At 35.7% G+C, this 25,968-nt stretch overlaps 1 protein-coding gene across 5 annotated transcripts in view; it reads left to right on the top strand.

Annotated features, from left to right (window-relative positions):
* Positions 1-25,769, top strand: part of SMAD5 (SMAD family member 5) — a 37,388-nt gene extending 11,619 nt beyond the window's left edge. For 3 of the 5 annotated variants that reach the window (XM_017500975.2, XM_017500976.2, XM_017500977.2), the window contains 6 exons: positions 6,797-7,369; positions 11,861-12,112; positions 14,221-14,340; positions 20,293-20,514; positions 22,209-22,465; positions 24,592-25,376. In XM_017500975.2, coding sequence (XP_017356464.1) covers positions 6,967-7,369; positions 11,861-12,112; positions 14,221-14,340; positions 20,293-20,514; positions 22,209-22,465; positions 24,592-24,735 — 1,398 coding nt within the window. In that variant the 5' untranslated portion in view covers positions 6,797-6,966 and the 3' untranslated portion in view covers positions 24,736-25,376. Of the gene's footprint in view, positions 1-5,876; positions 5,961-6,796; positions 7,370-11,860; positions 12,113-14,220; positions 14,341-20,292; positions 20,515-22,208; positions 22,466-24,591 lie in introns of those variants that run through there. The other 2 variants (XM_017500978.2, XM_017500974.2) reach the window with 2 other exon arrangements.
* Positions 25,770-25,968: the final 199 nt, after the last annotated feature.

The following is a 25,968-nucleotide window of genomic DNA, read 5'->3' as shown; positions in this document are numbered from 1 at the left end:
GGAGTTTCACCATGTTGACCAGGATGGTCTCGATCTCTTGACCTCGTGATCCACCCGCCTCGGCCTCCCAAAGTGCTAGGATTACAGGCTTGAGCCACCGTGCCCGGCCGTTTTATGAAGTTCTTGGTTAGCCCATTCTGAGTTACTGTAACAAGACTTGGCTTTTAAAGAAAAGGCTGTTTGACACTTAGCATTCTAAAAGTTCGGTTTATTATGGCCCTAGTAAGAGGGAAAAAGAGAAGGCTTCAATTCCTGATTATGTTATTGAAATAAGACTAACATTTATAAACAACTGTTTTACAATAGCTTTCTATGGAGGTTTATTGCAAAAGAAATAACTTGATGATTTAAGTTCCTTGAAGCCTATTCAGTTTTTTGGTTTTCTTAGGAACTAAATATATTACCTCTTAGTATATTTAGATATATATTAATATATCTTATTATATTGATACATAAATATGTGTTATTCCCACTGATGTACTTTAGGATAGGTATGTTAGGTGGCTGAGGATGAGGATAACAGAGGTACAAATAGAATCTGCTCAGAAGCCAGATTGTCTAGGGCATTATTTCACCTGTATGAACTGTCAAATGCATCTTCCCTTGACTGACTAAAGAACTTAGAAGTAAACAAGCCCTGGATCACCTGAACATTCCAAGGATACAAACCATGCGTGCTATGCTAAGTGGGTTCTTTTTGAGGCAGAAGAAAAGTTCATTTTCATTAGATAGTTGAAAAGCAACACTGAGGAATATAGGAGAAGCTGTGATGAATGCAGAAAGTTAACACAAAAAAAGTTAAAAGAATGAGAACAAAAGAGGGGTAGAATGACAGATACTGGTGGCAAGTAATAGGGAATGTCAGAAAGGACTTTGAGAGAGGAAAAAAAGGAAAAGCTGCCATATTTCTTCTAAGATGTATACATTTTTTTTTTCTTCACCTCATACTTAACAGTTAATGGCTTCTGAGAATTGCTTTTGGCCAGGTGGCACTTTTGATCTAATTGTCATTGTACAGGCAAGGCTCTGACTTGCTGTTTCTGTTGCTGTCATTTCAGTCTCATTCATGCCCTTTTGTTTCTTGAGTTTCAGATTACTTATGCCCTTTTGTTTCTTTAGTCAGTAACATTGCAGCCCATGTTCTATGCCTTCTATAGAGGATTGCATTTAAAATGAAACCACTGAAAAATGTAGGCCACCATTTTATACTAAATGGTGAGTAAAAGGTCTGATTTTATTTTGAAGAGTGAGACTAAAATTTTGGGAAAACATTAGCTTATAGTAACTGTAAACATGCATCAATTGTTATAATGAACAAAGAATGGATCAGGTGTGAATGGATAAACAATTTTTCTCACAAAATAATTCAGTATCATGATATGACATCCTTCAATTTGACATTTGTGGCATTAGCTTTAAGATTTTTTTTTTTTTGCAAAAATACTGATAAAAGTGTATATACATTTTTTCAAGGACCTCTGTTAATTCTTTGATAGTCAAAACTATTCTTACCGCCCCCTGCCCCCCCGCCACCACACACACACACAAAGAATGTCTTGCTTACTGATTACTATAAAAGTGATAGATTCTCCAAGCTCAGTATTCCCCATCTGTGCATCAGGACTACAAAAAAGTACAAACTAATACATGTAAAACATGGAGAATCTCATAGATATAATACTGAGGGAAAGATTACATGTTATTCCTTCTATACAACATTCAAAAACAGGCAAAGCTATAAAATACATCATACTACCCCCATAGGTCTTGGGGACAAACAGAACCTCTAACATGTTGATGCTTATGCTGCTTGCTGTCCTCTGAGGGACAGAGTCTCTGACCCAGGAGTCTCATGTCCTTTGGCTGCATCTAGAAGACAGACTAACTTTGGCAGCATCCAGAAGACAGTAACAGACTAACTTCTAGATCCTACATTGTTTGCCATCATTTTTATAAACTTTGGAAATCTTAGAATTTTGGCAAAATCTGTAGTCTCACTCATTGTTCATAAGCCGTTATGGTGAAGGACACACTTGTGAATGGGGACTATATTTTGTAAGTGATCAGTCACTAGTATGTTTAAAAACATTTTTTTGATTGAGATAATCATATAATAAAGCACACAAATTTTAAGTGTATAGTTAAATGAACTTCCACGTGTGTGTGTGTGTGTGTGTGTGTGTGTGTGTGTGTGTGTGTGTATACTCATGTCATCATCACCCAGATCAAAATATGGAAAATTTCTAGCTCCCTAGAAGGCTGCCTCATGACCCTTCTTAGTACTGTTCTGGCCTGTGATGGCATAGGTTAGTTTTGCCTGTTTTTGAATGTTGTATAGATGGTATAATGTGTAATCTTTCCCTCAGTATATATGAGAATTCTCCATGTTTAACATATATTAGTTCTTTTTGTAGTTTGAAGTATTCCATTTTATGAATTTATTACCAGTATTTACCTGCTCTACTGCTGATGAATATTTGGGTTCCAGTTTGGGACTATGATAAATAAACTTGTTAGGGACATGTACTTGTTTTTTGGTGGACACAGCACTCGTTTCGTTGGATATATACCTAGGAATGGAATTGCTGGGTCATAGGGATCTATGTTTAGCATTAGTGGATACTGTCAAACAGTTTTCCAGAGTGACTGGACTAATTTATATTCCTACTAGCAATATATGAGAGTTCCAGTTGTTCTGTTTTATCATGAACAGTTAATCTTTTTTTTTTTTTTCTAAGTGTAGCCATTCTGGTAGGTAGAGAGTGAGATTTTACTGTGGTAGTTTTTGTTTTCTTTTTGCATTCATCTGATAACTAATGATGCTGAGCCCATTTTCCCATCCAGTGGATATTTTAATATTCTCTTTTGTGAAGGATCTATTCAGATCTTCTGCCTATTCACTAGTGAATTTTTATGATGAATTTTTCTTCCTTTTGTAACTTGAGACTTAGATAACAAGTACTTGGGTAGTTTGCACATAACACTTTACCAGTTTGGGAAGTATAGAAAACATTTTTAGAAATAATTTTATTAAAAGTGCTAAATTTTTTAGTCATTCCATATTTAAAGAGTTGAATGTGAGAGTTGCTCCTCTCCCTGTGCTAGTTTTACTAGTAGAAGTTCTAGGTTTTTAAAACTGACATCTATTTTTTTTTTTTTTTTAAGCTAATCTCTTGAAGTTTAACTAATGGCATACCCATTCACCAAAGTCACTGGCCTTTTCTTTGTTTACATTTGTTTTAAACTCTCCTATATGTTAAATCTTCTGCAGTACCACTGTATCTAATTCTATCTTTTTAATAATGCATTATCAGTAACTCATTATCAGGAAACTCTTTCCTAAAAGTGAACGTTTTCTAATATTTAGGCGTTTACTTACTGTTCTTTTCACTCTTTTGAAAACTTGTTTTTATTGTTTCAGCTCTTTGTATAAAATCTTAAATCTGCTTATCATCTTTACCTTGCTAAACTTGTATCTCCAGTCGTGACCTTTTCCCAGTGGAGTTTACCATCATATCTACTGACAAAGCTACCTTCTGAATGTTTTTAATTCTGTGGGTAGAATTCTCATTTTATCATTATCTTAGTCAACATGGATTGAAAATTTGAAGTTATCTCTAATATCAAGATACAGTTAATAGAAAAATCAGTAACCATTCATTAAGTATCATAGTGTATGGTATGGCACATGGAATGGTCCAGGTGCCAAAGACTACTTCTTATAAGGATTTTGTACTGTATTTGGGAAGTTAAGATATTATTAATGTCTTATTAATTAGTTTTTATGATAAATATTCAATGACCAAAGCCCCTTCAGCATGGGATGGTAAATGAAGTCTTCATAAAAAGGAATAGATTTGAGCTCATCGTTAAGAATGACTAAGATTTTTCTTGGAAGACACAGATGGGCAGAGGGGCAGGGATTTGGATTGGATCAGAAGGTGTGTTTAGAGGAACAGTAGTGGGTAAGGTTAGATTAGTACTGGATCTAGCCAGTCTCTTAACTCTTGTTTATTCTTTCTGAATACTAATGATTATGATTCATTTTTGAATAACATTGTTGAATTTGTAAAGCTTGTGTTAGCTAGGCATTATTTATTCAAAATTTTAGTGACTTAGGAACCATTATCTCTATTTTACAGAAAACTTAATAGGCTTTGAAAAAGTGATACTAGTAAAGAACAGAATCTGGTGGACACAGTGGCTCAAGCCTGTAATGCCATCAACTTGGGAGGCTGAGTCTGGTGTGTTTATTTCCAGACTTGTTTTTGTTTTCTCATATTGTAGGTATCCATAAATAACAATTTTTTTTGTTTTGTTTTAAGGTTAATATAGATACCCTTAGAAAGGTATATACATTATTCCAGGTCCAGGAGATCCAGTGGTTTTGACGGCAAATGAGACTACCTGTATACTAACATTTCGTTAGGGAAAACATAAAGTAAATAAACACAATTGATGATGTAGTATCAGACTAGGGTAAATGCTATAAAAAAATGAACAGGGTTGGGGATAGAGAATGTTATGGGAATGGGCTGTCATGCTATTTTCAATCAAGTGGTCAGGGAATTCTTCTCTTTCAGGAGGTGACCTTTGAGCAACTAAATTAATTTGATGAGTAAGCTGTGTTAAGTTATCGGAGAAGAGAATTTCAGGGGAGGAAACATCAGATGCAAAGGTCTTGAGGTAGAAATAACCTTAGAGTACTTGAGAAATGGAAAGAAGTTAAGTGTGGTTACATGCAATTAGTTAGGATAATGGTTAAGAAATGAGTAAGGAGAAGCCAAGGGCTTGGTCATGTATGATACTGTATTCTGAATTCTGGTCTTGAAGCTCTTTCTTTTTGCCTCCCTCTTCCTTAACTGTCTCTCTGTTGCTCAGACACATACTCTCTCACACATATGTACACCACCCTTTCTAGCCCTCATTGTATTCTAGTGTTCAGGAATAAGGTATCAGTCAGCCAGGCCTGTCTCTTATCTGGCCTAGGAAATGCTCTGTTGATATCTGCCTATATATTTTTTTGGTCTGTGTCTCTTTGCCTTTGACATTTCCCATCTCATCTCAGACAAACAAACCAGGTTTTACTTCTTGACCTAGATGGATTTTATCATACATCCTTGATGTAGATGCAACTGAGGTCAGCCCTTCTTACAGTTCGTTTAGTACATAACAATTTATATTCTGTTCGTGACAATTATGCTTTCATTCTCTTTGTTATATTTCTCTAGTTTAATGTGGCTAGTTTTGTTTGCCTAGCAACAATCATCCTACATAGGGCTGGGGTGTACAAGGCACAAGGCATATCCATACATAAGGAGTATATCTTCATTTTCCTGTGCTCTTCCCTACCATGGTTCCAGCATAGCAGACTGGATAGCTGCCAGTAGTTGATCAGCATCCAAAACTGTATCTGGTACTTTAGTAGGCTCTCAGTAAGTATATTTTGAATGAATCAATTTATTTACTGTTGAGATTAAACCCTACTTGGCATAACATTTTTTTTTTTTTTAAGTCCCATCGGGGCTATTCACAACACATGGGATGTAACAAGCAATCAATAATTGTTTGTTGAGTGTATCTCAGTTTTACTTTATGTTTACATTGTCTTTGTTTATGTTATTGTCTGGGCTTTAACTGAGCACGTATATTCCTTTCTGGGAAGATGCACCCCAGTCCAGAATAGTATTGATGCTAGAATTTTTCAAAGACAGAGCTATAGCATTTGACGATTTTAGGCACAAGAAAGGAAGCATTTTTTGTTACACCCTTTTTCCAAACATTGTTCTTGTTGCTTCAATAGGTACTTATTGTCTGTGGTTGGCTATGTAGTGATCTGCAGGAGATCTTATACACTCTTTTTATTTTTTATTTAGAGATGGGGTCTCACTATGTTACTCAGACTGGACTTGATCGAACTCCTGGGCTCAAGTGATTCTCCCAAGTAACTGGGATTACAGGTGTGTACCACTGAGCCTGGTGATTTTTACCGGCCCTTATCAGTGGAGTGCCTGTCAGTCACTTCCTCCTGTTGTTGTCACCAGAAACTTCTTTAATGGTACAGAACAGTAGTTTGCCTGGAGCAGGTTCATTAACCAATATGCTTAAAATATCATTTAAGCCAATAGGAATTATAAAATTAGAAACTGACCCTTTTTAAAATGAATTTATTTTCTTTAAATCTATTCAACATACTTAGTTTTAAAAATAGGTATTTGCCATTTTACTGGTAGTTATATTTGTTATAATTTATGAGGATTTTGTACGTCTTGCACAACCTTGAATACAATTTGCATCCAATAATGTGACTTCAGTAGTATCATGGCTTTTATCCAAACCTTCTCAGTCTGGGAAACATTTAAAGAGAATAATGACCTTAGAGAAGAGCTGGATTTCCTTAAGACTTCTGTTCAGATCAGGACATAATCTTATGTTCAAGACTGACATAGTATATAACATGGATTTCAATGAAGAAAAGTACTTCAGAATCAAGTTTTAGAGTTTAGTGGCCTAATCAAAAGGAGTCCAGAGGCTATTTTTGGATAATACATAAGAGGTAGAGCAACCTGGTTTTGCTTTTAGTTACCTTTCGACATGGCCAGTGTCCTACTTGTTCATATTATGGAGAAGGAATTGAGTGGTCACAGAGCTTTTGGAGAAAATTTATCACTTTTTGTTACCTTTGTAATGCTTTTCTGTTCTTGTTTAATAATAACATACCTTTCAATTATATTAATTTAAATGTGTATAAATTGAATTGATTTAAACTAGGATCCTTTCCCCCTTTCTCTTTCAGGACTTGAACCAATGAAAGAAGCATATGGCACTTCTGAAGATAAATGTCACTCCTCCCTTTTTAATTGGAACTTCCGCTTAGGACCTGTGTATGACGTTTCACCTGTGATCTGTACTTTTCAGTAGCCACTGACTTTGAGTTACAGCAAGGTCTCTGAAGATTTGTATCAAATGACGTCAATGGCCAGCTTGTTTTCTTTTACTAGTCCAGCAGTAAAGCGATTGTTGGGCTGGAAACAAGGTGATGAGGAGGAAAAATGGGCAGAAAAGGCAGTTGATGCTTTGGTGAAGAAGCTAAAAAAGAAAAAAGGTGCCATGGAGGAACTGGAGAAAGCCTTGAGCAGTCCAGGACAGCCAAGTAAATGTGTCACTATTCCCAGATCTTTAGATGGACGCCTGCAAGTTTCTCACAGAAAAGGCTTACCCCATGTTATATATTGTCGTGTTTGGCGCTGGCCTGATTTGCAGAGTCATCATGAGCTAAAGCCGTTGGATATTTGTGAATTTCCATTTGGATCTAAGCAAAAAGAAGTTTGTATCAACCCATACCACTATAAGAGAGTGGAGAGTCCAGGTAGGTCTTACTCCTGAGAAGAATTTGGAAAAAAAAAAAAAAAAAAAAAAAAAAAAAACAACTCTTCCTGATATGTATGTAACTAAATTTAGTAATAAAAGGTTATATAGCTTTGTGTTTCCATCAATTATTCTAATCTTAGAAGAAATACTGGATTTTGAGTTTAGCTTTTTATATGTAGGTGATACAATTCTCAGGTAGCTTACTCTAATTCATTATTCACTGTAAGCACCCATATATCTCCTCTGCCTTTTCCTGTGGGTGACCTGTCTCTGTTTTATTTAAAGCCTAAGCTGCAAGTGTGTACTATATCCTATTCCTTTTTGTCTAATTAAGAACTTTGTTCCTACAGTTATCATCCTTCTCTCCATCACTATATTTTCCCTTTCTATCAGAGTATTTCTGATAGCATACAAGCATGCCATGATCCTGCCTATCCTAAAATAAAACTTAAAAAAATTCTGCTTTCCATGTCATTCACATACCCCCAACCACAATCACAGCACTATTTCTATTGGTCCTTTTATAGGATTCTCCATTTTTATTATCTCCACATCTTTATGTTTCATTTTTTCTTGTCACCTCTCTAGTTAAGTCTTTCTTTCCTGCCATTTAACTTGTCAGGATCACTAGTGACTACCTTTTTATACATCAAGGAGTCATTTTTCAGTCTTACTGTCCTCTCAACTGCATTTGATACAACCGATCTCCTTCCATCCTACTCAGAAGTTTTTGTGTTTGGCTCCTGAGACAGAATGCAACCTTGGTTTTCCTACCTCACTGGCTGTTCGTGTCCCTCTTTGCTGGCATATTCTTTGTTGTCACAGGAGTCAGTCCATGGACCTTTTCTCCATTTATATTCTTTCTTTATATGCTTTCATGCTGTCACATGTCTTAAGATTGTCTATAAGCTGATGCTCACACTTTGGACTTGAGTCAGCTTCACCCTTGAGTTTTAGACTTGTCTATCCAGTTGCCTACTTGACACGTCCACCTGAATATTTATTAAACATACCAGATATAATATGTCTAAGCAAAACTTCAGTTTTTTCTCTGGTTTTTCCTATTGAAGTAAATGGCAAAAGCATTCATTTAATTGCTAATGCCCTAAACCTCAAAGGCCATCTTTTCTTCTTACTTGAGTCCTGTATTTTAGTTATGAGCAAGTGCTGTTTGCTGCACCTTCAAAATATATCTTGATAATGTCACCTCTCACCATATCTAACAATGAAAGAAATGATGAACATAAGGAAAATAGAGGGCCAACCTAGGTGGTCCTAGGTATTGTTGAATACAGTGGTCTTTAACCTTTTTGGCACCAGGGTCTAGTTTCATGGAAGACAGTTTTTTCATGGAACAGATTGGGGGATGGTTTGGGGATGATTCAAGCACATATGTATTGTGCACTTTATTATTACATTGTAATATGTAATGAAATAATTATACAGTTCACCATAATGTAGAATTAGTGGGGGCCTTGAGCTTGTTTTTCTGCAACTAGATTGCCTCATCTAGGGGTGATGGGAGACAGTGACAGATCATTAGGCATTAGACTTTCATAAGGTGTGGACAACCTAGATGCCTCAAATGCTCTGTTGGCAATAGGATTTGTGATCCTGTGAGAATCTGATGCTGCCACTGATCTGACAGGAGGTGGAACTCAGGTGGTAATGAGAGCAATGGAGAGTGGCTGGAAATATGGATGAAACTTTGCTCATTCTCACTTACCATTTACCTCCTGCTGTGTGGCCTGGTTCCTAAGAGGCCATGAATTGGGGGGTTGGGGACCCCTGATCTAATAGACAGTATTGTCTAGTGATTAAGACAGTGGGTTCTGGAGCCAGGCTTTCGGGATTTGATTCCTGGTTTTACCAAATACTACCTCAGGCAAGATACTTAAGTTTCTGAGATTTAGTTTCTTCATTATAAAATGGGAATAATACTACCTACCTAATAGGGTTGTTAGGACTAGATGAGTTGGTGCATTAAAACGTACTTGTTAAAACATTAACTGGCCTGGAATCAGTTTTAAATTAAATATCAATTCTAATAGAATAATCTATTCTGGAAATAGAGCATTGAGGAAAATAGCAGAGAGAAAATTTTCCAAGAAATACTATCAAACAGTTCCCAAAACTGAAAATTGAAAGGGCTCAGTGACCAAGTAATCAGAACAAAGGATAAAAAAAAAAGCCCTCACATGAAATTTTAGTATATCATAGATTAAAAAAAAAGATTCTGAAAAGTTTCAGACAGAAAAGACAGGAAATTTACAAAGGACTGGAAATCAGAATATTGGATTTCTCAATGCAGTTCTGGATTCTGGAAGAAAGTAAAGCAGTGCCCTCAAAATTGAGAGGGAAATGTTATCTGCCTGCAGACAAACAAAAATATAAGATTTTTATAAATGCAGGAAGTCAAGAAAATTTAACTTTTTACTTTCTCTTAGGACACTAAAAGAGGATGCAGTCCAGGAAATGTGATCCAATAGTAGGAAAGTCCAAGGACTTCAGATTTGTAGGAGACTTAAGCAGTAACCCATGTAGATTGCAACAAAAGGATGGAAGATCCAAGGGAAAACATGGAGTGAATAAATTATTTGATTTGTGGTATCCAAGAACAAGTAATAATAGGTGTTAACAGATCTGTTAGAATTCTGGAAATATTAGTGGTATGTACATAAAATTAAATGAAGAAACAGGCAATGGTTAACTTTAGTAAAAACACTGTTTAAGAAAAAAGAGACTCATAGTACACTTGTCTCAGCGATTAATTATATCTATGAATACTGGATATTGATTTAAGCAAAATTTTCTATTTAACTTTATTTTGGGGGATAGGAGTGGGCTAGAATAATATAAGAAAGCTGCCTCATTTGCCCTAAGAGCAAGTCTACACATAATATCTTGACTATTAAAGCCATATAAACATATTATTTAGCAGTACACAAAGTAAATGTTATAATATATGGCTAAGAGTTTAAATTGGTTTTCTATAGAAACAGTATGGGAGGGGGCTAGAAATTGCAGTTTTTGTTATAATCTCTAATAGCATATATCTTTTTTTTTTAACTGTCCGCATACTAACATTATTTTGGATGAATATAAAATAATTTTTAAAATATCATGTGCATAGGTAATGTACAAGTGAAAGAGAAGCCAATGATGCCAGTGATTTTAACATGCCTCTAAAAAAAAAAATAATAAATAAGCAAAGAAATCCTTACTAAACCAAATTCCTGAGTAATTTCACTAAGTCTTTCAGATTGCTAGCCTGCTAAATGTAGAATTTCTTGCTGCCTAATGCCCTACTCTCCAATGGCAGCTATCCCATTGTTCTGTAAGGGGAATAGTAGTTGTTAACACACAGTAGAACAAAACAACTGTAGTCAGATGTGAACCACATACTTAGTATACTAATGCAGTAGAATGAAGTGAAACAATAGACAAAAATAGTACAAATACTTAACAGAAACACTGAATCGTTGTGTACATTCCTACTTCAGGGAGGTGACGTATGACCTAGGTAACTTAAAAACAAACTCATTTTGTTGACGCTGAATGATAACAGGATCAAGTTGAGATTTTTCTAAGTGAAATTACATTGACAGATACAGGACAATTGTTAATGAGATAAATTCTAGTAAATGTTTGAACAATCAGGTTTGTTTAGTTTCCTCTAGGGAAAGGTAATCAGATATTTGAATGTGATTGGTCACTTGGGTCTTTAGAGAAAGTGAATATTTGAATAAAGTTTATGTCTTAAAAATGTATCTGTTAAAAATGTTGAGACTTTTTTGGGTATATTTTCATTATGGTCATACTTAGAAGACTGATTTTGATTGGAAGGCTTTTACCTAGAGAATATTACTATTTTTAGTATGGAAAACCTTACTGAAAAACGTAAAACATGAGATCTTTCAACCTAAGAAAGATCAAAGTGTTCAAAATTGAAAACCTGGAAGTTTTTAGGGCACATTCACATAGCAGGTTTCAACTTTACTCTCTAGTCTTACCTCCTTGTTCAGTGCATAGGCCAACTGACTTTCTCATCATCTCTGCCCACCCCTAGCACTCCCATGTGAAATCCTCCTGGATTTTTAAGGTTCACTTGCGTATGTTTTTTTCCTGCAGTATTTTGTTTGATTCTCTGCTAGCTGGGAGTGTTCACTTCTGTTTAACTCCCATTGTGTTAAATTCTTTGTTTTATGATTGTTTTTTAATATCTTTTATCTCATAGAACAGGAGTGGTATCTTTCTCTGGATTTTCTGTCCTGCAGGGCACCTTATGCAGGCCAAATGCTTACAGAGTTTTGGATTCAGTTATTATGTAAATAAAGATTCAGGGCTCTATAAAACAGCTCTTTCTAAAAGTAGATTTTAAAAAATAGGTTTACAGTCTTACATGAAAACTTTCTACCAACACTTTAGTGTGGATGGGGCATTTGTTTAGTCATTCCTGACAAATGACTTTTGATTTTTTGTTTTTCAGTCTTACCTCCAGTACTAGTGCCTCGTCATAATGAATTCAATCCACAACACAGCCTTCTGGTTCAGTTTAGGAACCTGAGCCACAATGAACCACACATGCCACAAAATGCCACGTTTCCAGATTCTTTCCACCAGCCCAACAACACTCCTTTTCCCTTATCTCCGAACAGCCCTTATCCCCCTTCTCCTGCTAGCAGCACATATCCCAACTCCCCAGCAAGTTCTGGACCAGGAAGTCCATTTCAGCTCCCAGGTAAGACTTTATTTTATTGATACCAAAAAAAAAAAAAAAAAAAAAAATCCCGAAGACTCATATTACTTTGGGCCCTCTGGGTGAACTGTTACATGTAAGGTATAGCTGTTTCTGACTCTGTTCTTTAGATAATTGTTTGATTTCCAGAAGAGTTTAGATTTTATTTGCCAAGTACCATGTGTTTAAGAAAATGGAAGTAGCCCTATTTGACTTAAATATTTTCTTGTATTACTGATACTGTGATGAAAGCTATGGCATTAAATTTAATCTTCAGAATGACTATATGAGATAGATATTCCTGTTTTATAGATGGAAGAGATTCTATAGTAAATTTTAAACTTTAAGTACCTTACCTAGGTTAGGGCCAAGAAGTAGAGGTTTAGACCCGGGTTTGTCTTAACTCTAAAGCCTGTGTTCTTTCAACTTTACTGTGTGGCTTTTCAAATTATTTAAGACTTTAGAAGTTTAAAGTGAATCCAGGTTATCTTTAGATAACTGATGAACTGATTTCACTGGAGAAAGATAAGTAGATTTTGTAAAGTTTCTAAATTTTGTTAATGGCATGTCATGTATGGACATATTATGTCACTGTCAAGAAATATTTGAACACTTACTGCTGTCAGGCAGAGTCATATGTAAGTACAGTAAGTCTTCATGTAATGTCATTGATAACTTCTTGGAAACTATGACTTTAACTGAAACAACATATTACAAAGCCAGTTTTATCATAGGCTAGTTGATATAAACAAGAGTTAAATTCTTGTGGTATATTTCTGGTCACAAAAATATCACTAAATTTATAAATAAAGACCCAAAACTCTTCTACTATTAAACATTGAAGTAAATGTGAGCTCTGCATAATTTAAGAAAGATCAATAAAAAGTAAGACAATTATTTACTTAGTTATTATAATTCACGGTCATGGGTGGCCAGAGCCCATTCCAGTAGCTCAGGGCACGAGGTGGAAACCAATCCTGAATGGGATGTCACTACATCACAGAGTGGACTCACACACACCCCTGCACTCACACTGGGACCATTTAGACATGCCAGGTCATCTAATGTGCATGTCTTTGGGATGTGAGAGGAAACTCGAGTAACCAGAGAAAACCCAAACATGGGGAGAGTGCTCAGACTCACACAGACAGTGGCCCTGGCTGGGAATGGATTTTTTTTTTCTCATCAGTGTCAGATGAGGCTGAACAAAGCAACACTGAACAAAACAACATTATTCGAGGACCTGCAGCATATTCTTTGTGGTTTCTGTACTGCAACAAAATATCAATTGGTATAGCTTTTTCTTTTGAAGATAAATTAAGTACCAGCTGTTTAATTTGCTATTAGGAATTTGCTCAAAAACAGATTTTCATACTTTGTCTTAGATTCAGTGCTGATTAATGTAGTTCTGTCTCAAAATACATTTTGTACAAACATTGGGATGAAAGACAAATTTGGTTGTTATTTATAGTTACTAAGACAAAAAAGTATAACTGTATCTTTTGCAAAAGTTTTCAGCTATATGTGTTGAAACTCAAAAGATTTTATGGTTAATGTTTAGTTTCTGGAGTGAATTACCTAACCATTTAATAGGACACAACCGCCATGTTTGGATGTTGCACAAGCCTTAGACAATTGCTGTTAGTGTTGATGGCAAATTTTGAAGGGACATAGTTTTACTTTGCAGTTTTAAATGACAGTATACAGTATGTGCTGATCTTAATAATTTAAAAGTATTTCTGTAGTATGTATATACCCAAATAAGGATAATCTGTCCTTCAGATTGATTTGTAATAGCTGCAGTTTCTCCGAGCACATAAAAATAAAGGCAAAATTATTGACCTGGAATTTGGTTAGTGAATTTTAGGACTGATCCTTGTATCCTGAATTACAAGGGATCTAGGCTAAATAAACTGAGCTTGTAATAGGTTTTCAATTGCTATTAGGTGTACTGTCTATTCTCTTTTTCCCTTGCCCCTTAGTATCCTGCATTTTCATGTGTGTGATGTTCAGTAATAAAGCTTGCTGGTAATCTTAAGAATTTTCTAAAGCTTTTAGAGTAATAATTTTGAGCAGAATGAGGATTTTAACTATTATTTTTTTCCTCTTAGCTGATACGCCTCCTCCTGCCTATATGCCACCTGATGATCAGATGGGTCAAGATAATTCCCAGCCTATGGATACAAGCAATAATATGATTCCTCAGATTATGCCCAGTATATCCAGCAGAGGTAAGAGAAGTACTCATTTCATTTATTTTGTAGTAGTAGTTGTTTTTAACTTATTGGCTACTTTTTAAAAAATAGCATTATTGAGGTATAATTTATGTGCTATAAAATTTATCTGTGTTAAGCGTATGATTCAATGATTCTGGTAAATATACAGTTTTACTTCACAGTCTAAGTTTAGAACATTTCCATAATTCTTCAAAAAGGTACCTCTGCATATTTGCAGTCTGTCCTCACTCCCATCCTCAGCTTCACATACCCTTTAATGTGTTTTCTGTACCTGTAGATTTATCTTTTCTGAACATTTTATGTAACTGGAATCATGTAATAATGTAGTCTTCTTTCACTTAGCATGTTTTCAAGGTTCATCCATGTTGTAGCATGCATCAATAGTTTGTTCCTTTTTATTGCTGAACAAGTGCTTTATATGAATATATCATATTTATTCACCAGTCAGTGAGCATTTGAATGTTTCCGTATTTTGATTGGGTGCAGTGGCTCATGCTTATAATTCTAGCACTTTGGGAGACTGAAGTGGGTGGATCACTTGAGGTCAGGAATTCAAAACCAGCCTGGCCAATATGGTGAATCCCCGTCTTTACTAAAAATATGAAAAAAAAAAAAAATTAGTGGGGTGTGGTGACAGATGCCTGTAATCCCAGCTACTCAGAAGGCTGAGACAGGATAGGCAGAGGTTTCAGTGAGCTGAGATTATCGTCCACTGCACTCCAGCCTGGGCAACAGATCGAGGCTCCATATCAAAAAAAAAAAAAAAAAAAAAAAAATTACATGTAAGTCTTTGTGTGTACATTGTTTTATTTCTCTTGGATGGATATCTAGGAATGGAATTGCTGAATCATATGGTAAGTTTAACACTTAAGAAAACTACAAAACTTCTCTGAAGTGGCAGTACCATTTTATACTCTCACCAGCAAAGTATGATGATTCTATTTTCTCTACTTCCTCCTAAACACCTGTTATTGTCTGGCTTTTTAATTATAGCCATTCTAGTGGGTGTAAAGTGCGTATTTTGGTTTTTAATTTGCATTTCTCTAATGAGTAATGAGGCATTTTTTAAATGTACTTATTAGCCATTTATCTTTTTTGATAGGTCTATTTTAAATTTTTTGCCCATTGGGTTGTCTTATTGAGTTGTAAGAATTTTTTATGTATTCTTGATATGAATCTTTTATCAGATATATGATTTGCAAATATTTTCTCTCAGTCTGTGGATTTCTTTTCATTTTCTTAATGATGTCTTTTGAGGTATAATAGCTTCTTTAAATTTTGATGAAATCCATTTTGTCAGTTTTTTTTATTTCTAGATGATGCTTTTAGTGTTGCATTCCAGAAATTTTTCTCTGTCCCAAGGTCATGAAAATATTATTTTATGTTTTCTTCTAGAAGTTCTATAGTTTTAGCTCTTACATTAGGTCAGTGGTTCCTTGTGAGTTAAGTTTGTGTGCAGTATATGGGGTAAATGTTTACATTAAGTTTTTTGCATATAGAAATCCAATTGGCTTTACCATTTGTTGAAAAGAGTATCATTTCTTTGGTGAATTAACATCTTTGTCAGAACTCAGTTGACCATAAATGCCAGGGTTTATTAAGGAGAATTGACTCACATGATCACAAGGTAAAGTTCTACAATAGGCCATCTGCAAGTTGAGGAGCAAGGAAGCCAGGGATGGATCAGCCTGAGTCCCAAAACCTCAAAAGTAGGCAAGCTGACAGTGCAGCCTTCAGTCTGTGGCCAAAGGCCCAAGAGCGCCTGGCAGATCATTGGTGTAAGTCTATGAGTCCAGAAGCTGAAGAATTTGGAGTCTGATGTTTGAGAACAGGAAGCATCTAGCACAGGAAAAAGATGAAGGTCAGAAGACTCAGCAAGTCTGCTCTTCCATCTTCTGCCAGCCTGCTTTATTTTAGCCACGCTGGCAGCTGATTAGATGGTGTCTACCCAGATTGAGAGTGGATCTGCCTCTCCCAGTCCACTGACTCAAATGTTAATCTCCTTTGCAACAGCCTCACAGAAACACCAGGAAACAATACTTTGTACCCTTTAGTCCACTCAATTTGTTGCTCAGTATTAACCATCACAGCACCGAATATTACTTCATTGTCTTGGTTGTACCACAGTTTATCTGTTCACTTACCGAAGAACTTTTTGGTTGCTTCCAAGTTTGAGCAATTAAGAATAAAGCTGCTATAAACATTCATGTGCAGATTTTTTATGTGGATATAATTTTAATCTCATTTGAATAAATAACAAGAAACATGATTGCTAGATTGTATTGTAAGAGTATGTTTAGGTTTGTAAGAAACCTTCTAAAGTGGCTGTATAATTTTTGCATTCCCAATTACGGATGAGAGTTCCTGAGGCTCCACATCCTTACCAACATTTGATGTTGTAATCATTTTGGATTTTGGCCATTCTAATAGGTGTGTCGTAGTATCTCATTTTTGTTTTAATTTATAGTTCCTTAATGACATAACATGTTGAACATCTCCACATGCTTACATGACCAGTCTGTAAGTCTGTGGCGGACTCTGTGTTGACATCTTTTGCCCATACTTTAATCAGATTTTTTTGAGTACTTTGTATATTTTGAATTTTAGTCTTTTATCAGATCGTTTGCAGATTTTTTTCTTTGTAATCTGTGGCTTGTCTCCTCATTCTCTAGACAGTGTCTTTCTCAGAGCAAAAGTTTTTAATTTTAATGAAGGCCAGCTTATCGATTCTTTCTTTCGTGGATTGTACCTAAAAAAAGGCATTGTCATACCCAAAGTCATCTAGATTTTCTCCTCTATTATGTTCTAGGAATTTTATAGTTTTGCATTTTACATTTAGGTCTGTAATCCATCTTGGGTTAATTTTAAGAGTGTAAAGCCTAGTCTAGTTTTACTTTTTTGACGTAGCTGTCCAGTTGTTTCCTGAATCATTTTTTGAAAGGAATTATTTTTTTTTCCTCCATTGTATTGCCTTTGCTCCTTTGTCCAAGTCTAGTTGACTGTATTTATTTGGGTCTATTTCTAGACTCTCTATTCTGCTTCTTTGATCTGTTTGTCTATTATTTTTTCATAATCTTGATTACTGTATCTTTATAGTAAGTCTTAAAGTCAAGTATAATTAGTCAGTCCTCTGACTTAGTTGTTCTTTGATATTGTGTTGGCTATTTTGAGGCTTTTGCCTCTTCATATAAGGTACAGAATCATTTTGTTTATATCCACTAAATAGCTTGCAGGGGTTTTGATTGGTATTATTTCTCTATAGATTAAGCTGGGAAACACTGCCATCTTCACAATATTGAGTCTTATTCTTGAATGTACAGTATTTCTCCATTTATTTCATTCTTTGATTTCTTTCATTAGAGTTTTGTAGTCTTGCTCATAGAGCATGTTTGTATTTTTTTTTTTTTAGATTTATGCCTAAGTATTTAATTTTAGGGATGCTAATGTAAATTGTGATTTTTATTTTAGATTTCATTTGTTTGTTGTTCGTGTGTAGGAGAGCAATCGACTTTTGCATATTAATCTTGTGTCTTGCAATCTTGCTATAATGCTTACTAGTTCTAGGGATTTTTTGGTCAGTTCTTTCTCATTTTTACATAGACAATCATGTCATTTGCAAACAAAGACAACTTCTTTCTTTGCTATCTGTATACCTTTTATTTCTTTATAGCATTAGCAGGGACTTCCAGTATGATGTTGAAAAGTGGGAGAGGAACCATACTTACTTTGTTTTTGATCTTAACAGAAAATCTTCCGGTTTCCTACCATTAAGTATGATGTTAACTGTAGTTTTTCTGTATCAAGTTGAGGAAATTCCCCTCTATTCCTAATTTGCTGAGTCTCACTTAGTTTTTTAATTTAACTTTTTGTTTAAAATACTTTTACAGATACTGATTATAGTTAAATATTTCAGGTTGCTGAAAAAGAAATGTTTGTCTCAAATTTAAACCTGAATTAGTTTCTGTTAGAGAAACAATTAAAAATTTGTTGTTGGCCGGGCGTGGTGGCTCACACCTATAATCCCTGCACTTTGGTAGGCCAAGGCGGGTGGATCACCTGAGGTCAGGAGTTCGAGACCAGCCTGGCCAACATGGTGAAACCTCATCTCTACTAAAAATACAAAAATTAGCTGGGCATGGTGTCATGTGCCTGTAGTCCCGGCGACTTGGGAGGCTGAGGTAGAGGAATTGCTTGAACCAGGGAGGCAGAGGTTGCAGTAAGCCGAGATTGCGCCATTGCACTCCACTGTGGGTGACAGAGCGAGACTCTGTCTCAATTTAAAAAAAAAGTGTTGTTGCTAATTTGTGTCTTTCAAAGTTATTCATGTATTGAGCCAAGGCCTGGGCACCACTTCACTCATTTAGTGGGTTAGAAGGGTAGATCATCAAACTGCAAAGGTTTATTTTCCTGCCTTAAGGCCTAGTGGAATTTGCTTTGCTAGATTTTCAATTTCCTTAACCTGTCATCACTCCCTTTTATATTTTTCCATTTTGGAATGGGAATGTCTATCCTGTGCCTGTCCCATCATTATAGTATTGAAGCACATAACTTACCTGGTTTCATAGGTTTACAGCTGGAGAGGAATTTTGTCTCAAGTCTCATCCATATCTTATGTAGTTCGTTTTTAGGTGATACTAGGCTTATGACATTAGAGTTGATGGCGAAATGAGTTAAGATTTCAGGGGCTGTTGGGATAGAATATATGTGTGTATTTTGCAGGTAAGAAGGATGTGAAACTTGGGTTGCTGGGTTGGAATGCTAACGGACCAGTTTTAATTGCTCTAAAATTCATATGTTGAAGCCCTAATTCCCAGTGTGATGGTATTTGAAGATGGGGATTTCTGGACATAATTAGGCTTATTTGAAGTCATGAGAGTGGGATTGTTCCCTTATAAGAATGAATGCAGAAGGAACTGCCAAACACTTATGAAGCCATCAGATCTTGTAAGAACTCACTCACTAGCATGAGAACAGCATGGGGAAAACCACTCCATGATCAAATTATTACCTCCACCTGGTCCCTCGACATGTGGGGATTACAATTCGAGATGAGATTTGAGTTGGGTCATAGAGCCAAACCATATCACTTGCCCAGCTCCCAAAGCTAAATCACTTTGGGCTAAATCACTTTGGGAGTGATTTGGCTCCCAACTAATATATTAGTTCCCTTATAAGAAGAGGAAAAGAGAGGTTTTTTCTAAGAGCATGCACTGAGGAGAGGCCATATGAGCACACAGTGAGAAAGCAGCTGTCTGCAAGCCAGGAAGGAGGTCCTCACTAGTTACCAAATCTTTTGGCACCTTGATTTTGGACTTCCCAGCCTCCAAACCTGCGAGAAATTAATTTCTACTGCTTAAGCCACTCAACCTTATGGTATTTTGTAGCCCGAGCAAACTAAGACTATTGCCTATCCTGGTATTTCTATAATTTTTTTTTTTTTTTTTTTTTGAGACGGAGTTTCACTCTTGCTACCCAGGCTGGAGTGCAATGGTGCGATCTTGGCTCACCGCAACCTCCGCCTCCTGGGTTCAGGCAATTCTCCTGCCTCAACCTCCTGAGTAGCTGGGATTACAGGCACGCGCCACCATGCCCAGCTAATGTTTTTTGTATTTTAAGTAGACACGGGGTTTCACCATGTTGACCAGGATGGTCTCGATCTCTTGGCCTCATGATCCACCCGCCTCGGCCTCCCAAAGTGCTGGGATTACAGGCGTGAGCCACCGCGCCCGGCCCCATTTCTATAATTTTTTAAATTTTCTAGTGCCTATTTCTAGTATCTGTTTTTGGATATAGATTCATAGCTGGGAAGGACAGTGAGACTTGTGAAATATCCGAAAATTTTCTTTTTCATGTAATGCTTGGGTTGGGTTAAAAGATAAACACATAGACAATCTGAGTTTCTGAAATTCATTTATTAAACTTTTTCTCTGTCTGATTTGTTCACAGATGTTCAGCCTGTTGCCTATGAAGAGCCTAAACATTGGTGTTCAATAGTCTACTATGAATTAAACAATCGTGTTGGAGAAGCTTTTCATGCATCTTCTACTAGTGTGTTAGTAGATGGATTCACTGATCCTTCAAATAACAAAAGTAGATTCTGCTTGGGTTTGTTGTCAAATGTTAATCGTAATTCAACAATTGAAAACACTAGACGACATATTGGGAAAGGTAATCTTGTCATTTTCCTATGTGTAATTGAATTCAATCATTTGTTGTACTTGCCATGAACCATTGTGAAAGGTGCTAGAAACATACAAAGAAGCTTAACACATGGCCTCTGCCTTAAGTTGCCAATATTGAAGAATGTATTAATCAAATAAAGACATGATCTTTCCTCATTTTCTTGTCCTGCTTAGTTTTTCTTCCCAGTGCTAAGGATCTAAAATCATACTACTACTTTGTTCTTGGAGTGTTACCCTGACTGAAACATAAGCTGTACCTGCCTTGTTCACAACAATATCCCTAGTAGCTAGAAGAGTGCTTCGTTGTAAATACATGGCACATATTTATGGAATATTGTGTATGAATGCTGGTGAAGGATTAGAATTTTATGATTACAGTATTTGTGGAGTATTTTGGTTTGAGATAACTTGTAAGAGTTACCATGATGTTGGATGAGCGGAATTAGAAATGGGAAATCCAGTGTGAATGATGTTCCAGTGGCTTCACCACCACCGCTCCCATCTTTTAAATTTATGCGATAAGATTTTATTAATAATTTATCCTGCAAGATAGTTGCCACAACAAACTTGGCCCTTTTCTCACTGCAATAAAATGTGAAAGTCTCATCCATCAAGTGGTCAGGAAGGAAACCCATCCCGGGTAGAGTGTATTGCCTGTTTCTTGAGATGTTTTTGTTTTTACCCCTTGCTGCATTTTGCTTCTTTGACTTGAGGGAGTCTTGGTCCAAAATAGGAACAAAAGGTAAATAAATATAATTGTGATGTGATTTCTTATAGAAGCGATTCAGAGAAATCCTATGGCCAGAAAACTTTAAGAAAGTTTTTATTGCATTTTGACTTTATTGCCAACTTGCCTTAATTTTTTTCAGTGAAGTGCCTCACTTCTGATTTTTTTTTCTTCTACTACAATGGAAATAAGAGAAATCTATTTTGTGAATTTTGAAATTCTAGAATCAAGTTTTTTCTTTTCCCCCAGCATACAGTTCTAGGACCTTTTCTTTCATGGGTTAGTTTTCAGGTGGTGGAGGGATATGTTGGGAAATACTAGGTGACTAGCTTTAGTTATATAATTTGAATATTTAATGTTAAAACAGTTTCCACATATTTATGTATTTTTAAAAATTTTTCTTTTTTTGCCCTCACGTCTTGCAAAGGAATGTATATATTTTTAAATACAAAAAAAATTTAGGTAAGATGAATCTGCTGTTTCAAAGCACTTCTTATAACCTAAAATTATATATGTAACTTTGGGGTTTAAGTGTTGCTGTCCTATTTGTGCGCACAAAGAGTGCAAAAGTATGTCAAATGACTTTATGATCGTTGATAGCACTGAGCATTTATTTGAAAAGACTCATCAAAAGAAGATTTTGGGATTTTTTTTTTAATCTTTCTTTTTTTCCTCATAGAGATAATAAATGATTGTTGGAAAAGGAAAAAGAGCCAGCCTAAAAATGTGTACCTTAATGTGCTGCCAATTTGAGGCTTCACTCTTGTAGATGCAGGCAGATACTAACCTTGTGACTATCTTTGGCAGCAGAAGGCCATCTAGTGGTAACTTCTGTCTAAAGATTATTGGAAGTTTGCTGTGGATTAATGAGTACTTTGGTTATACCATACAGTCTCTTTGGTTTCATTACACTGATTCTTCAAGCTGACTCTTGTGATGCCTGTCTTTTAAAGGTGTTCATCTGTACTATGTTGGTGGGGAGGTGTATGCGGAATGCCTCAGTGACAGCAGCATATTTGTACAGAGTAGGAACTGCAACTTTCATCATGGCTTTCATCCCACCACTGTCTGTAAGATTCCCAGCAGCTGCAGTCTCAAAATTTTTAACAATCAGGAGTTTGCTCAGCTTCTGGCTCAGTCTGTCAACCATGGGTTTGAGGCAGTATATGAGCTCACCAAAATGTGTACCATTCGGATGAGTTTTGTGAAGGTGAGTGGGTTGTGACCTCTAAAGTAATTTGAGTCCCTGTAAATATGTATATTGTGTCTTTAGGTTATAATTTTAAAAAATTATTTGTTAAATGAAAGTCGATGATTACTTTTGATCTGATTTAAGAGGTTTTTAAATAAAATTATTGAATTTATAATTTCAACTACATAGGATACATCTAAGATTGCATTTTGTAATCCAGACATTATAAAATGCTTGGTTGATAATTGATTTTGATATTGAACAGGCTTGAGATTATAAGGAATTTTAGTTAAAAGATTAAATTTCTAGAAAGCATTTGTATTAATCTGTTTTCATACTGCTAATAGACATACCCCAGACTGGGTAATTTACAAAGAAAAAGAGGTTTAATGGACTCACAGTTCCACGCGGCTGGGGAGGCCTCACAATTATGGCAGAAGGCAAAGGAGAAGCAAAGTCATGTCTTACGTGGTGGCAGGCAAGAGAGAATGAGAGCCAAGTGAAAGGGGAAACCCCTCATAAAACCATCAGATCAGTTGGGTGCGGTGGCTAATGCCTGTAATCTCAGAACTTTGCGAGGTCAAGGTAGGTAGATCACGAGGTCAGGAGTTCAAAACCAGCCTGGTTAAGATGGTGAAACCCCGTCTGTACTAAAAATATGCTTGTAATCGCACCTACTTGGGAGGCTGAGGCAGAGAACTGCTTGAACCCAAGAGGTGGAGATTGCAGTGAGCTGAGATCGCGCCACTGTACTCCAGCCTGGGTGACAGAGCAAGACTTTGTCTCAAAAAAAAAAAAATTAGATTTTGTTTCTCATAGTAGTGAGAAACTGCCCCCATGATTCATTTATCTCCCACTGGGTCCTTCCCACAACATGTGGGAATTATGGGAGCTACAGTTTAAGATGATTTTTGGGTGAGGACACAGCCAAACCATATCAGCATTTAATATTAAAATTGCTATTTGAGTCTCTTAGCTTCAACAGTTTTGATGATTATTACTAGCTTTCATTAGGGTGACTTAGCAGAATTCTTTAGAATATTATTTTATTTCTAGCTAAGTGCTATTATTAAATGGCAGAAGCCACAATTTTGCACCAACCTTACTATGAAGGATTTGCAAAGTTCAAAGGAACATTTCAAGTTTATCATCTACTCTCCATTGGCCTGATTTTATTGACATTCCAAATATTTGTGCATAAAATTTGAAAAGAATTTTAGTTATGTATTTAAGCAACCTGTACTGTATCTACATGGTACTTACGAATTTAGCACACGAAGAGCACCTGCTACATGCTGTGCATGGGGTTTTTCTTTTTGGTATTCAGCCCCTGTCCAGTGTTTTCATGATACTTTGCAGTAGGTCTATTGCATGCATCAGTTTACTGGTTGCCCTGAAGGCATTTCTCCCTTCTTCTATAGAAATGTGACTTTTTCATATTTATTTTAATCTCCACTCCCCAATCTTCACTCCCCTGACTGCCCTCTCTCCCCTACCCAGTTTTCCTGGGCTAGTACTACTATAAGCAGTAAACCAGAGAACTTGATAAATCAAGGATAATAAAAGTGAAAATTTTATTATTTTAATTTTTATCTGGAGTTTTAGGCTAAAGGTTTAGCTCAGTTCATCCCTGTAATTTCCCATCCTAAAGGATAATCCCTATGTGATTGCCACATTAAATTATGCGCATGTATTGATCAATCTCTGCAATGCCTTATCTGATAGTCAAAGAACTTAAAAAATATTTGGTTAAAAAAATTTTGACATCTTCTATTTTTACATAAGGCTATTTATGAGTTTTATTTATCCCATTAAGTGAGAATGTATCTCACTGCAGAAATATTTATATTTTAATTATGAGATACTGTACTGTGTCACCTAAGATTTAAAAAACAAAAATTCTGAAATATATCTGGCTCCAAGGGTTTCTGTTAAGGGAATTATATATTATTTTAAAATTCATGTATCTTTAAATAATGTAGCTGTTGTGTGGCTTTTTATTTCTTTATTTCATGGTGAATACAGTTTTGTAGTAGTTATTCTCGTTACATAAATTCTGCATATCTCTACTGTTAAGCTATCTTTTTGTTATGGTAAAATTGGTTTAAAGAGGGATTTGTGATGATATGTGTTCATTTTCATAGGGTTGGGGAGCAGAATATCACCGGCAGGATGTAACCAGCACCCCATGTTGGATTGAGATTCATCTTCATGGGCCTCTTCAGTGGCTGGATAAAGTCCTTACTCAGATGGGCTCCCCTCTGAACCCCATATCTTCTGTTTCATAATGCAGAAGTGTTCTTTTCAATTATATCATTAGTGGACTTGTTTTAATTTTAGAGAAACTTTGAGTACAGATACTGTGAGCTTACATGGAAAACAGATATTACAGCTTATTTTTTTTCTACATAATTGTGACCAATACATTTGTATTTTGTGATGAATCTACATTTGTTTGTATTCATGTTCATGTGACTAACTCTCAAAAGTGTTGTAAAAGATGCAGATGAAGTATTATGCCCCAGTTCAGAAATTTGGCATTGATCTTAAACTGGAACATGCTTTTACTTTATTGCCCTAACAATTTTGTATTTGTTAAATTTATTTGAAAATGCATCACATAATGAAAAGTTAAAATCGCTTGTAGGAGGGTATATACAGTGAAGAGTAAGTCTTCCCTTCTACTCTTGATCTTCCAGAAGCTGCATTTTTACCAGTTTCTTTGTCCCTCCAACTTAAAAAAAAAGAGTAATTCATTGTTTTGCTAAAGTGTGTGGTAGGGGCTTAAAAGAAACTATAAAAAAAGTTTTATTTGAAGAAACATTATGCACTGCTGTAACCAGTAGTGTTCAGTAAAAGCAAAATGATAGTTTTCTAGATGACATAAAATTTACATTTAATACAGATAAGTGTTCATCAGTATAATGTGACTTCATGCTATATATCTTTTGTAAAACATTTCCTTTTTAAAAAAAATTATTGCAAACAACTGATCTCAAGTATATGGCATTTACTCAAAATCTGTCATAAGCATTACTTTATAGCGACAGTGCATGCACAGCCTTGTTCAACTATGTTTGCTGCTTTTGGACAATGTTGCAAGAACCCTGATTTTGACATGCATTAATCTTTTATTTTGCACTTTTATGGGTGACAGTTTTTAGTGTAAACTTTGATAAAACACACTCAAGTGACTTGGACTTAGATGCTGATCGTTAACGTCCTTGGTACATTTTTTGTATTAAAAAACATAGCAATTTATAGATTACATTTTTAGGAAGTTAAGCTTTTTTCTAGTTTTTGTTATATTTTCAACCTAGGTAAAGACTGTTATTCTATAGCTCCAACTTAAGGTGCTTTTTAAATTCCCCACAGTTTTATGGGTGTTATTAATGCTGGAAAATCATGTACTTAATCCCATTGCTCTTACTTGCATCAGCCTCACTATGTAAAGACCTATGCCGTAGCTGTAGAAGGCTCTTCAGTTGGGCCCTAAGAATGAGGCTACTGATCTAATACTA

This window comes from Cebus imitator, unplaced genomic scaffold (genome assembly GCF_001604975.1).
Source record: "Cebus imitator isolate Cc_AM_T3 unplaced genomic scaffold, Cebus_imitator-1.0 Scaffold274, whole genome shotgun sequence".
Taxonomy (NCBI): domain Eukaryota; kingdom Metazoa; phylum Chordata; class Mammalia; order Primates; family Cebidae; genus Cebus; species Cebus imitator.
Note: the sequence above shows the minus strand (reverse complement) of the source record. Positions and strands in the feature narration are given on the sequence as shown.